Source organism: Chiloscyllium punctatum, chromosome 26 (assembly GCF_047496795.1).
Source record: "Chiloscyllium punctatum isolate Juve2018m chromosome 26, sChiPun1.3, whole genome shotgun sequence".
NCBI lineage: Eukaryota > Metazoa > Chordata > Chondrichthyes > Orectolobiformes > Hemiscylliidae > Chiloscyllium > Chiloscyllium punctatum.
Genome location: NC_092764.1, coordinates 20,066,942 through 20,079,941, shown reverse-complemented (window position 1 = coordinate 20,079,941; position 13,000 = coordinate 20,066,942). Strand labels below are relative to the sequence as shown.

Here is a 13,000-nt window from a genome sequence, read left to right as displayed (position 1 = left end):
GTTTGTGAGACACAACCTGCCCTTGACGAAACCATGCTGACTATCTGAAATCAAATTGTTACTTGCTAATTATAAATCTTGTCTCTCATAATCCTTTCCAAAACCTTTCCTACAACAGAAGTAAGGCTCACTGGTCTATAATTACCTTGGTTATCTTTGCTGCCCTTCTTGAACAAGGGCACAACATTTGCAATCCTCCAGTCCTCAGGTACTAAACCCGGAGACAATGACAACTCAAATATCAAAGCCAAAGGCTCTGCTATCTCCTCCCTAGCTATCCAGAGAATCCTCGTATAAATCCCACCGCCAGGGACCTGGGTTCAATTCCCACCTCAGGCAACTATCCTCCAGATGCTCTGGTTTCCTCCCTCAGTCCAAAGATGTGCAGTTTAGGTGAATTGGCCATGCTAACTTGTCTGTAGTGTTAGATGCATTAGTCAGAGGGGAATGGGTCTGGGTTGGTTGCTCTTTGGAGGGTCTCTTTCCACACTGTATGGAATTTAATATGTCCCCTACCATAGGGAAAACAGACCATCCATTCACCTTATCCATGCCTCTCATGATTTTAAAAGCCTCTATCAGGTCACCCCTCAACCTTCTACCTTCCAGTGAAAAAAGTCCCAGCCTTTCAGCCTCTCCCCATAACTCAAGACTTTCCATTCCCACCAACATCCTAGTAAATCTTTTCTGAATCCTCTCCAGCTTGCTAATATCCTTCCTAGAACAGCACACCCACAACTGGAATCAGTACACCAGAAACTCACCAATGTCCTGTACATACTCAACATGACTTTCCAAAAGTCAGGTGGCGAAGAGTAGTCAGAGTGTGTGGGGGAAGGATTGGATAATGTCAGCATGTTCAACTGTATGATTACCTTCGTATTAGAGCAGGATTAGGAATGGGCAATGAATACTGGCCTAGTCAGGGAGTGCTACATCCTACAAACAAATAAAAAAAAATCTGGCCAGTTGCTACGTAATGTATTGACTGAAGTGCAGCAATGAACTGTGACATCCCATGATATGTGTATTGTAATTAGTTCCTAGTTTTCAAAGAATAATGCAACAAAATAAGTCTCACTTCAAAAACAAAACCCCCCCAGGAATCATTACATCTTGTTAAATGTGGTGTAACTAAATTTTTAAATAGTTTACTAACTTCACAATTACTATTGAAAATCCTCACCAGACATGAGAAAGGAATGCCAAATTCCTCTGTAATGATAAAATAATCGACATGTTTTTGAAGACATGTATTTTTAAAGACAAGTTTCTTTGCTTTTATTTTGGCTTCAATATTAGCCCAACTGTGATAATTTCTTTTACCACATAAAAATTTAAATGTGAAGGATATTTAGGCCCAGGTATTCTGAGAAGCATAATTACAGATTGTCACTCTGTTCCTGTTCTCTTCCATTAGTACCGAGCTATATTTTCGTAGCGTAGAATTCCAATTGCGACACCTTCATAAATGTAAAGCATATCCAAATTCTAGCAGATCCCTCATACTGCAGGATAATGGGTGAAGTCAAACTGTTCCCCCAAACCATGCAGCATTGTAGTAAAACTTAGAACTGTGGATGCTGGAGATCTGAAACAAACAAACAAAAATTCCGGGAGAAATTCAGCACGTCTGTCAGATATCACCATTATAAATTACTGGTTCTGTTGAAGAGACACTGGACTTGAAACATTAACTCTGTCTTCTCTCCACATATTTTGCCAGACGCGGAGCAATTATCACAGTATCTGCTGCTTCTGGAATTCCGAGTGGTCCCATCACAACTCCATTTTGCTCTATTCCAATGACTATATAGCTACTGGAATATCTGGGCCTCAGTATTTGCAAATTGTTGGCTTGCTCTGTATGTGAATGCTGCAGGCTAATGGAGCATGCAATTTGAACATGGATGGTCCAAAGATTACTAAGAAGGGATTCTTTATTCCACTGGCATAATTTCCTTTCATGTTTGCAATGATTTAAGATTAAACAAGGTTTACATGGAATGATGTCTATGATTTACATTGGGTTGACGAATCCTTCATCTATCTGCACTTCCTTTACAATGGCCCTCCCCTCCCAAGAGGGGATCTTGCTCATTACTCCTGCTGTCCTCCCTCATAGTCACCATCTGCTGCTAGAGGTTCCATGACACACTTCCCTACCGAAAACTTGCTGTGTCAGCAACCATGCATATTAGATTACATTACTTACAGTGTGGAAACAGGCCTTTTGACCCAACAAGTCCACACTGCCCCGCCGAAGCGCAACCCACCCATACATGTACCCCTCACCTAACACTACGGGCAATTTAGCATGGCCAATTCACCTAATCTGCACATCGTTGGACTGTGGGAGGAAACCGGAGCACCCGGAGGAAACCCACGCAGACACGGGGAGAATGTGCAAACTCCACACAGTCAGTCACCCGAGGCGGGAATTGAACCCGGGTCTCTGGCGCTGTGAGGCAGCAGTGCTAACCACTGTGCCACCGTGCATTATCCAGTACCTGTCCAAGAAGCAGATGCGCAATTAGGTTCAATTGTGCCACGATGGCTAGGATGTTTGAGTCCATATTAACAACAATGTTCTCTTCTTCCATTAGCAATCTGGGCAAGTGGTAAGGGTTGGGACGTTATCTAGCATTTGCTTGTTGTCATCTTATCTGTACTGGTACCTTGAATAAATCTAGGCACTGTGGTGTGTCACCCCATGTTGAGGTCCATGTTGGTCAGTTTTCCAGGTGTCATTATGGTACTTGTTGCTTCAGTTGTTGCCTCTCAGTGTGTTTCCCCTTGCACTGTTTTCAAGGGCAGCAGTAAGCCTCATACTGGATGCACCCCCTGGACTCACAGTGCACAGTTCACCCCAGAATTCCACATCGCCACCAGACTCTTTCACTCAAGCTGTCACACACTGACACTTCATTGTGTGAGCTGTGTACTTCCACATCATCCGACAGACTCTGACATCAAGCAATTCCCCTTCCTCTAAACCACTTTGAGGCTGCCTGCAGCTATTGGTTCAATAACATAAATGTAAGCACCTATGACGAGCTGCTTGATGACTCGGTATGCTTCAGGGTCCTTTATCTTATTTTGACCTCTGATATTCTGATTTTGAAAGAATATATATTGATTAGAACGTCAGTCTTGTCAGCCTTGTGATCATTCAATGATTTTTTTCTCAGCACTTCTGATTCAATCCTGTTGGCGGGAGGTCCAGTAGTTTTAGCATCTATTGAGAAAGGAAGCATTTGTATTGCACTGAATCTCTCTGCTTGATGACATGGTGGCTGTAACTGTTGAGGGTAATCTTGACAGAAGTGCCCAGCTCTGTCACAATACCAACATGACTTTGGAACCTCCCTTGAGTGGAATTCGCTGCAAAGTATACAGTGAAGATAGGGATCTGTATGATAATCTATTTCATCTTCTGGATTAGTGGTGCTGGAAGAGCACAGCAGTTCAGGCAGCATCCAAAGAGCTTCGAAATCGACGTTTCGGGCAAAAGCCCTTCATCAGGAATCGATTTCGAAGCTCTTTGGATGCTGCCTGAACTGCTGTGCTCTTCTAGCACCACTAATCCAGAATCTGGTTTCCAGCATCTGTAGTCATTGTTTTTACCTCTCTAATCTATCTCATCTGCCTCTTCAACCTCAGGCCTACATCGCCATCCATATTGACAGTCATCTTTATGGTGGCAGCATTGTTCCTGGTCTTATGCGTTCATATGTATCGTATGTATCTTTCCCCATGGTCTGGATGATATGATCTTATGCTTCAAAGAAAGATAATTGAAGTCTGTCACTATTAAGTATTCTTAACTCCATCTGGATGTTCCTATCCTCACAGCTTCTACTGAATGGCCCTTCAGAATTATGTCCCTGGTCAATTTGAAGGAGGGATCTAGGACAATGCATTCAACCATCGCCACTAACTCCAGGAATATAGAGACCAGGTCCTCCCCTTCCACTTGCCTGTACTTATAAACTCTGTCTTGTAGCTTTGACCAGCTACCGCTATCCTCTAAAATCCTTGTCAGTAGCTCAAAGATCTGTTGCAGGCTTCTTTGAACATCTGTATCTATTTCTGGCTTTCCCTCACAGATGTGCCACCATGATTGCCACCTGCTCACTTGCATTGAGGCCCCTTCATCTGGACACCTTCATCTAGATCACTGAGTGTTTCTGGTCTTGTTCCAAATCTGTCCAGCTTGTTACTTATTGGTGAGTAGAATATCTGAACAAGATTAACAATTCCTTCCTCCATAGAGCTAAACAAAGCACTTGAGTATTTTATACCAGGGTTTGGCCTAAAGTTCTGATTCCTCCTGCCAATACCTGAATCGCCAATGATGCCAGAACATCTTCAGCCTTCCTCATAGACATAGCCAGTTTCAACTCCTACACCATCCACTACATCTCAGCTGATGGGCATGTTTTGGCATCATCCATCATGACTAGGGTATGTACTGTAGACTCCTGCCGACCATGTCAGAAATGTAACATAAGATTTGTACACACATATACCTGAAAAATCATGAAACAGGAATTAGTTATTCTACTACCATCAGGTCATTACAAACCTGAGAAGAAATTAAGGTCAAATTCTCGTCTCCCTCCTAGCAGAAGATTGTTGTGAAACTCGAAAGGGTTCAGAAAAGATCTACAAGAATGTTGCCAGGGTTGGAGGATTTGAGCTACAGGGAGAGGCTGAACAGGCTGGGGCTGTTTTCCCTGCAGCGTCGGAGGCTGAGGGGTGACCTTATCGAGGTTTATAAAATCATGAGGGGCATGGAAAGGGTAAATAGACAAAGTCCTTTCCCTGGGGTGGGGGAGTCCAGAACTAGAGGGCATAGGTTTAGGGTGAGAGGGGAAAGATACAAAAGGACCTAAGGGACAACTTTTTCACACAGACGGTGGTACATGTATGGAGTGACTTGCCAGAGGAAGTGGTGGAGGCTGGTACAATTGCAACATTTAACAGGCATCAGGATGGGTATATGAATAGGAAGGGTTTAGAGGGATTTGGGCCAAGTACTGGCAAATGGAGCTAGATTACTTTAGGATATCTGGTCATCATGGGTGAGTTGGACCAAAGGGTCTGTTTCCGTGCTGTATGTCTCTATGACCCTAAAGAAGAGTTCACATAGAATTAAGTCTGTGGATCGAGGTCTCACTTGTCTATGCCTTCCTTCTCCAAAGACATCCTCTCTCAGTATCACCACCTTCTATTTGGGTATCCATGCAACTACTCGAGCACCCCTAAACAGCACCCTCCTTCACCATCGCCACCTGCTGCTGGAGGACCCCATACAACTGTCGAAGCACCCCCAGTCAGCAGTCTCCCCCACCATCGACTGCTGGAGGTCCCCACACAATAGCTCGAGCATCGCCACCTTCTGATGGTGGCTTTAATACATTAAATTGACTGACAACACAGGTGCTGCATGCCAGGAGATTCCATTGATTTGTGGCAGATTTAAATTGGCATGGGGGAACGGGTCAGCATACAGCGCTACAAGGATCAGTGAACATTTGTGGGCAGCCTTCTTTGAGCTCAACCGTGAATGCTTTGTCATCGCCTGTTAAATCCAGCCTGTGGTACAAACTTCCAAAAACACAGAAAGCTGAGTTGGCAAACTAAATGTCCCGATCTGCCCACATTCTCTAGCTTGCCAGCATTGCTGGGGTGGCCAAATACTTTTTTTTTCATTACTATTTGTAAACAGCTCTTGCTAGTTTGCCATGGATTGTCGTCTCACTGGTTCGTGAAGCATAAAAGGCACATGTGAGGCGACCTGCAGTTGTTTGCAGATGTCAGCAGCTTTGCAAAGCCCAGAAGCAGTCGAGGGAATTTGCGTGCGAGTGTGGATCCAGCATTCTGAAAGCGATTCGCAGTTTCGGCTCCCCTTGCCTGGCAATGAAAGTGCGGAAACTGCTGCTACTTTTGCTTGCAGTCTGGAAAGTCGGTGCGGAAACACGTGTCGGTCGGGGAGGGGCGGGCAGAGTGGAACTAACAATTGCTACACTTACCCGTGACGTCGCCCATTGTGACGCTCATCGGATACTTTGTACATTCGCCTTCTTCAGTCGGAAACAATGTCAGTTTAAAGGCACAGGCACCGCATTACTTCTGTTGGCAAATGGTTAACCTGAACTAGTTCAGGGAATAAAAACATGGAGCCTGCAATCAAATTGAAGCCTGGTAGGGTTTGGACTTCAATATTTTAAGTTAATGCTGACACGTGTTGCTCCTAAATAATACCCCTTTGAAAGTATGTTGTGATATACTTGACTGATATAATCCCAAGCAGATCTCTGCAAATCCTGGCCTTCAAAACAGGAGTTTAATCTCACCACTGGTGTGGTTTGGTGCTGGGGGCATTTAATGAGATGGGAGGGTGTGGGTTAGGGTAGGTCAAAAAGGTAAAAACAATGACTGCAGATGCTGGAAACCAGATTCTGGATTAGTGGTGCTGGAAGAGCACAACAGTTCAGGCAGGATGGTGCTCTTCCACCACCACTAATCCAGAAATCAGGGTAGGTCAGTTTATGGGTGCACATGGTGAGTCTGCCTAGATGAGGCTCTTCCATGACCACTTCAGGAAATACAATTCCATTGTACAGCTATTAACCCAGCTCAGGGGGGAAGGGAAGGAGGGGAGTGGAGAGACGGGGAGGAGGGGAAAATGGAGGGGAAGAAGGAGATGAGGAAGGCGGTTTATCAGGATGTTGCCTCGTGTGAATGATTTTAGTTGTTAGGAGAGGTTAGATAAACTCAGCTTGTTTTCGCTGGAAGCAAGCAGGCTGAGGGGTGACCTGATGGAGGTATACAACATAATGAGAGGCATAGATCAGGTGGATAGTCAGAGGCTTTTTCATCAGAGTGCCAAGGTCAACTACAAGAGGACACAGGTTCAAGGTAACAGGGGAGAAGCGTGGGGAAAATTTCTTACAAATCCAGGTGGATACCTGGAATGTTCTACCAATGGAGGTGATAGAAGCAAGCACGTTAGCAATGTTTTAAGGTGATTCTAGATAGACATGCAAACAGAGGGATAGAACCTGCACATAGGAAAGAAGTAATGGGTCGAAATAAGGATTAGAATCGCTCCTGGCCTGGTGAGGCAAAGAACCTGTTCCTGTGCTATATTGTATTGATCAGTTATAGCATCATAAATTGCATCAATGTCATGACACCAAAGTTATTTGCAGAGTCAAGAAAGATTAAACTGTGGACCTGGGAAGATGAAGGGAAAAATTGATGAAGGTTTTAAAAATTATGATGGCTTTTTGATGATGTAAATGAGGAAAACCTATTTCTAGAGGCAGCAGGGTCAGTGACGTTAGGACAGGGATTGAAGCAATTAGCAAAAGAACCAGAGGAGAAGTAATAATGTTTTTACTGTACTGAACTGTTGTGACCAGGAAATCCAATGGCTATAAGGATGATGTAAGCATTTCAATAATAACGGTCATTGTACTAGCCTCCACCACTTTCTCTGGCAGCTCATTCCATACATGTACCACCCTCAGAGTGAAAATGTTGTCCATTAGGTCTCTTTTATATCTTTCCTCTCTCTCACCCAAAACCTATGCCCTCTAGTTCTGGACTTCCCCAGCTCAGGGAAAAGACCATGTCTATTTATTCTATCCATACCCGTCATGATTTTATAAACCTCTATAAAGTCACCCCTCAGCCTCTGACCCTCCAGGAAAAACAGTCCCAGCCTATTCAACCTCTCCATATAGCTCAAATCCTCCAACCCTGGCAACATCCTTGTATATTTTTTCTGAACTCTTTCAAGTTTCACAACATCCTTCTGATAGGAAGGAGACCAGAATTGCATGCAATATTCCAACAGTGGCCTAACTAATGTCCTGTACAGCTGCAACATGACCTCCCAACTCCTATACTCAATATTCTGACCAATAAAGGAAAGCATACCAAATGCCTTCTTCACTATTCTATCTACCTGCGACTCCACTTTCAAGGAGTTGTGAACCTGCACTCCATGGTCTCTTTGTTCAGCAACACTGCTTAGGACCTTATAAGTGTATAAGTCCTGCTAAGACTTGCTTTTCCAAAATGCAGCACCTCACATTTATCTAAATTAAACTCCATCTGCCACTCCTTGGCCCATGGCCCATCTGATCAAGATCCCATTGCATGTGATCCTTCAGTCACCTCTCTCCCTAATGAGAGTGCAGCCTACTGATCTCTGGGACAATGGCAAGTTTACTTTTTTATAACTTTGAGTCTCACTCCTCTTCTTTCTCACAAAGTTGTAGCATCAAATTGCCTTTAATAGAGATCAAAATTACAAATAAAATGACATATTTTAATATTTTCAGTTAGAAAGGTTTTCTTCCTGTTGTAAAGTTCCTGATGTCAAAGTACTTGTTTCTGCCGAAGATGTTGGGTGAAGCAACTCCTGCCGTGTGGCCCTGGGTAACTGGTAAAGAGTATTTATTGGGGTGCAATATTGAGCTCCCCCTGCAAGTCACAGATTCTCACTCCGCATCTCTGCCAGAAAGCCTTGAAAAGATGGTAGATTCAGCTGGTGAGAGAAATACAATCTGAGAAGGTGTATTAGCACACTAACTTGTTGTCTTAGTAGAAATGCTTTGCTGGCTGTCTGACTTAGAGATATTTTAAAAAGTGAGATGAAAATTCGCAGACATCAGCCTTGACAAATTTTACTCAGCAGCACAATATTGGAAATCCATGCCAGTAATAAAGGAAAGCTAATATCAAGTAGAATATTAGTCAGAATCTTTAAGAGCACTGCACATTTGGGGATTTTAAAAAATAATTAGAAAAGAATAAGTTAATATACTTATCAATGGATCATGTTTTAGAATTGGTTTTTGTTTTGTTAAGATTGTCATACTTTCATGAGTGTCCAAATCATGTGGAATTTTTAAAGTTACCCAATTCATTTGTTCTGTCATTCTTCTCTCATACACGAAAGCTCCATTGAGCAATATTTTATAATGTTTATGCAATAAAAGTATTGAATGTTGATGATTATTTAAAGCATTGGCTCAACAGAACATTATTCAAATTGAGGGTTTGTTGCAGCATGTTGCAGCTTGCATTCATAGTTCATACTTTTTACCTACTCAAAATCTATTTGACTAAATGCTGCAATAAATCTTGCTTAAACGAATTTGATCAGAACTGAAAGAGAGCAGGAAATGACTGAATTGTGTTAATTAAAATATATAGACAATCCAAGAATTCTTCACTCGACATATAGGTAGGACAGAATTATTGTACTCAAGCTTGCAAATTAAACAAGTGAAAAATCTGAACACTTCGATACAGTATTTGAAAGATGTGCAATAATTATGGAACAACATAATATAGTTAATTTATTTCTGATTTCAATAAAAACTAATCAAGAGTCATAGAGATATACAGCACGGAAACAGACCCTTCGGTCCAATGCCTCCATGCTGACCAGATATCCCAACCAAATCTAGTCCCACTTGCCAGCACTTGGCCCATATCCCTCCAACCCTTCCCATTCATATACCCATCCAGATGCCTTTTAAATGTTGCATTTGTACTAGCCTCCACCACTTCCTCTGCCAACTCATTCCATACACGTACCACCCTCTGCGTGAAAAAGTTGCACTTTGGGTCTCTTTTATATCTTTCCCCTTTCACCCTAAACCTATGCCCTCTCGTTCTGGGCTTCCCCACCCCAGGGAAAAAACTTTGTCTATTTATCCTATCCGTGCCCCTCATGATTTTATAAGGTCACCCCCTCTTCCTTTATGGGCGGCACGGTGGCACAGTGGTTAGCACTGTTGCCTCACAGAGCCAGAGACCCGGGTTCAATTCCCGCCTCAGGCGACTAACTGTGTGGAGTTTGCACGTTCTCCCCGTGTCTGCGTGGGTTTCCTCCGGGTGCTCCGGTTTCCTCCCACAGTCCAAAGATGTGCAGGTCAGGTGAATTGGCCATGCTAAAATTGCCCGTAAGGGGTAGATGTATGGGTGGGTTGCGCTTCGGTGGGGTGGTGTGGACTTGTTGGGCCGAAGGGCCTGTTTCCACACCATAAGTAATCTAAAGTAATCTAATCCTCCTAGGCTCCAGGGAAAATAGCCCCAGCCTATTCAATCTCTCCCCGTAGCTCAAATCCTCCAACCCTGGCAACATCCCTGTAAATCTTTTCTGAACCCTTTCATGTTTCACAACATCTTTCCGATAGGAAGGAGACCAGAACTGCTATTCTGCTTTCAAATTTCTTGCTTGCACATAATAATAATTAAAAAATGTGCGTTAGACATGTTGACTGATGATGCTATGTTGATCTGATATTACCTGGTGTGTTCCTTATGTTTGTCAATACAAGTAATAAAATATCAAGCTTTCTGCTGCTCATACCTCAGCAGAGCACAGCCTGGTCATTATGAATATAATGGACTTGCATTCAGTCATGGGATTTAGATCAAAATGTTGTGCGTGAGAATGAAGCTCCGAGAAATTGTTCTGGAATTAATTTGCAGCCTTTGACTCCCTTCACTAGACTTTTAGGTTCACATAAAATATGATGGAATAGAAAAATGGTTTAAACTTGGAAGCAGACAGGGTGAAATGATGCTGGGGGAAGACTTCAGTGAGCACAAAATTATATAAATAAATGATTATCATCTGCAGAGTAGAAATCTGTGATCGGAACTTAAACAAAAAGGTGTTTTATTTTGATTTTAATTGAATTTATACATTGAAAGATTGTGATAAGCAGAAAATACTTTAGAAAGCCATCCTGGTCAATACCTAATTTCCTTTTTAATCATTGAATGAAAAATGAATTTTTCAAAAATAAGTGAAAATTATCAAAATTCCATCTCCTAATGTATAGCAGATTATGAAGCAGTTTAAATTATATTATCTACTTACAGCACGTATTTACATTCTACCTCCTCCTTGAGTAATGCAATGCAAGTTCTTCATGTCACAATTGTGGACCACCTTGGCCCTAACGGTAACAAAGATAAGGCAATTATATTATATCTGAAATGATGTATTAGACCTGAGAACCTTCTAATTTTTTTTCCCTAGGTGTCTCCAAGTGGGACATTCGCCAGAAAGTTTGGGATTATATGGAAGAAAACAATTTGGCAAACTTCCCAAGACCGGTTCACCACAGAATTCCTAATTTCAAGGTAAAACCACTTTGAAGTCTTGCTAGCTTTACATTTAATAACCCTTATTTGCCTCTTAAGTTTCAAGTTCTCATGTCAGATTCATTCAAGGCAAATCATTACAAAACCTTGTTTGTTGTTGAAGCTAATTTTAGAAGACTGAACTCCTATCTCTCAGTGACTATTCTGTGAAAAAATGTGCAATTAGTAGATTAAAGTAAAAATTTTGAGAAGTCTCAAAATCGATATTGTTAATCCATTGAGTTGCATTCTTGGATTGATACAAGGTAATCTTTTGCAACTAAAAGAATTGTTGGTATAAATATTTTTAGTTGACTTTTATAATCTAAACAATGACTTATTTACGACTGTGACCAATTGAAGCTATCCAACCCTGCTCTATGCTTTATTTTTAACACTGTGCTCTCCATTCTACTGTTCTGTATAATAGTTATTTACAAAATCATTATAATGCTGTTTGGTTTAATTTTGATGTCAGGTCTTCTTAATGGCTTAGTGCCAGATGCTTGATGGAATAAAATTGATAAGGATTTGTTGAATAGGCTGTCTAGTTAAAGTTGATTTCTTAAAAAAAGGACTAGATGACATGTGTCAAGGATACTGAAGGAAGTGAGAGTGAAATTACAGGGATCTTCAAGAATGCTCACCATTGTCTTCTCAATGACCATTAGAGATGGGCAATTATTGCAGAGCTAGCTAATGATTCCCACAGCCAATGAATGAACAAACAGGAAACAGGGGCCCACAAGAGCTCTCCCCCAGGGCAAGCCTGCCACACTATTGTTAAATGCCAAACTGGCACTTAAGTATCTTGTGCCTTCCCTAAAAGAGGTGATGCTGGCTTCTCACATTCTCCAGCCCACAGTAAGATCGCAGTCCCCTCCATTGAATATTGAACGATAATTTGAGAAAACGTAAGTAGTCACTTGGCAAATTATGGGTCATTAAGCAATACCAGCACAGAGTTAAGTGATAATCATGTTTAATTAACCTGCTTGAGACATTGATGAGGGTATTAAGAGGCTTAATGAGATAATGCTTATAACATGATGAGATGACTTCTGAAAGACATTAATAATGTGTCACAAAACAGATTTGTGAGCTAAGTCAATGTTTGTGGAATACAATACAGAGTAGCAATATGGACACAAAATCAACAGGAAAACTTGCACTGTTGTTTTTCATAATGGAGGAAGGTTTGTTGTGGAGTTTCCCAGGTGTCAGTGTTAGGACTACTGTCCTTCCTTATATACACTCATGACTTAGGCCAGGGCACAGTTTCAAAACATGTGCATGATATGAAATTTGATAGTGTAAACTATGAGGAGTGTTGTGTAGAACTTCAGGTAAATCATAAACTGGTGGAATGGGTGAGCAAGTGGTGTAAAGTCATATAGCACAGAAATAGACCCTTTGGTCCACCTCCACGCCAGCCAAGTTTCCCAAAACTAAACTTGGTCCCATTTGCCTGCGTTTGGTAGATATCACTCTAAACCCTTCCTATTCATGTACCTGTCCAAATGTTTTTTAAAAGTTGTAACTGTACCTTCATTTACCATTTCAGCTTGCAGCTCATTCAACATACGAACCACGGTCTGTGTGAAAACATTGCCCCTCAGCTCCTTTTTAAATCTTTCTCCTCCCACCTTAAAAAAATGACCCCTAGTTTTGAACTCCACTTTATGGGAAAGTCCCTTGCTGTTCACATTATCTATGCCCCTCATGATTTTACAAACCTCTGTAATGTCACCCCTCAACCTCCTACATCCCAGGGAAAGAGGTCCCAGCCTAAATAGCCTCTCCATATATCTCAAAC

The 13,000-nt window shown here is 41.9% G+C and overlaps 1 protein-coding gene across 3 annotated transcripts in view; it reads left to right on the top strand.

Annotated features, from left to right (window-relative positions):
• Window positions 1–5,953: 5,953 nt before the first annotated feature.
• Window positions 5,954–13,000, top strand: part of mthfsd (methenyltetrahydrofolate synthetase domain containing) — a 65,765-nt gene continuing 58,718 nt past the window's right edge. Inside the window, exons 1-2 of one of the 3 annotated variants that reach the window (XM_072595915.1) lie at window positions 5,954–6,210; window positions 11,081–11,184. In XM_072595915.1, coding sequence (XP_072452016.1) covers window positions 6,183–6,210; window positions 11,081–11,184 — 132 coding nt within the window. In that variant the 5' untranslated portion in view covers window positions 5,954–6,182. The remainder of the gene's footprint in view (window positions 6,211–11,080; window positions 11,185–13,000) is intronic. The other 2 variants (XM_072595916.1, XM_072595914.1) reach the window with 2 other exon arrangements.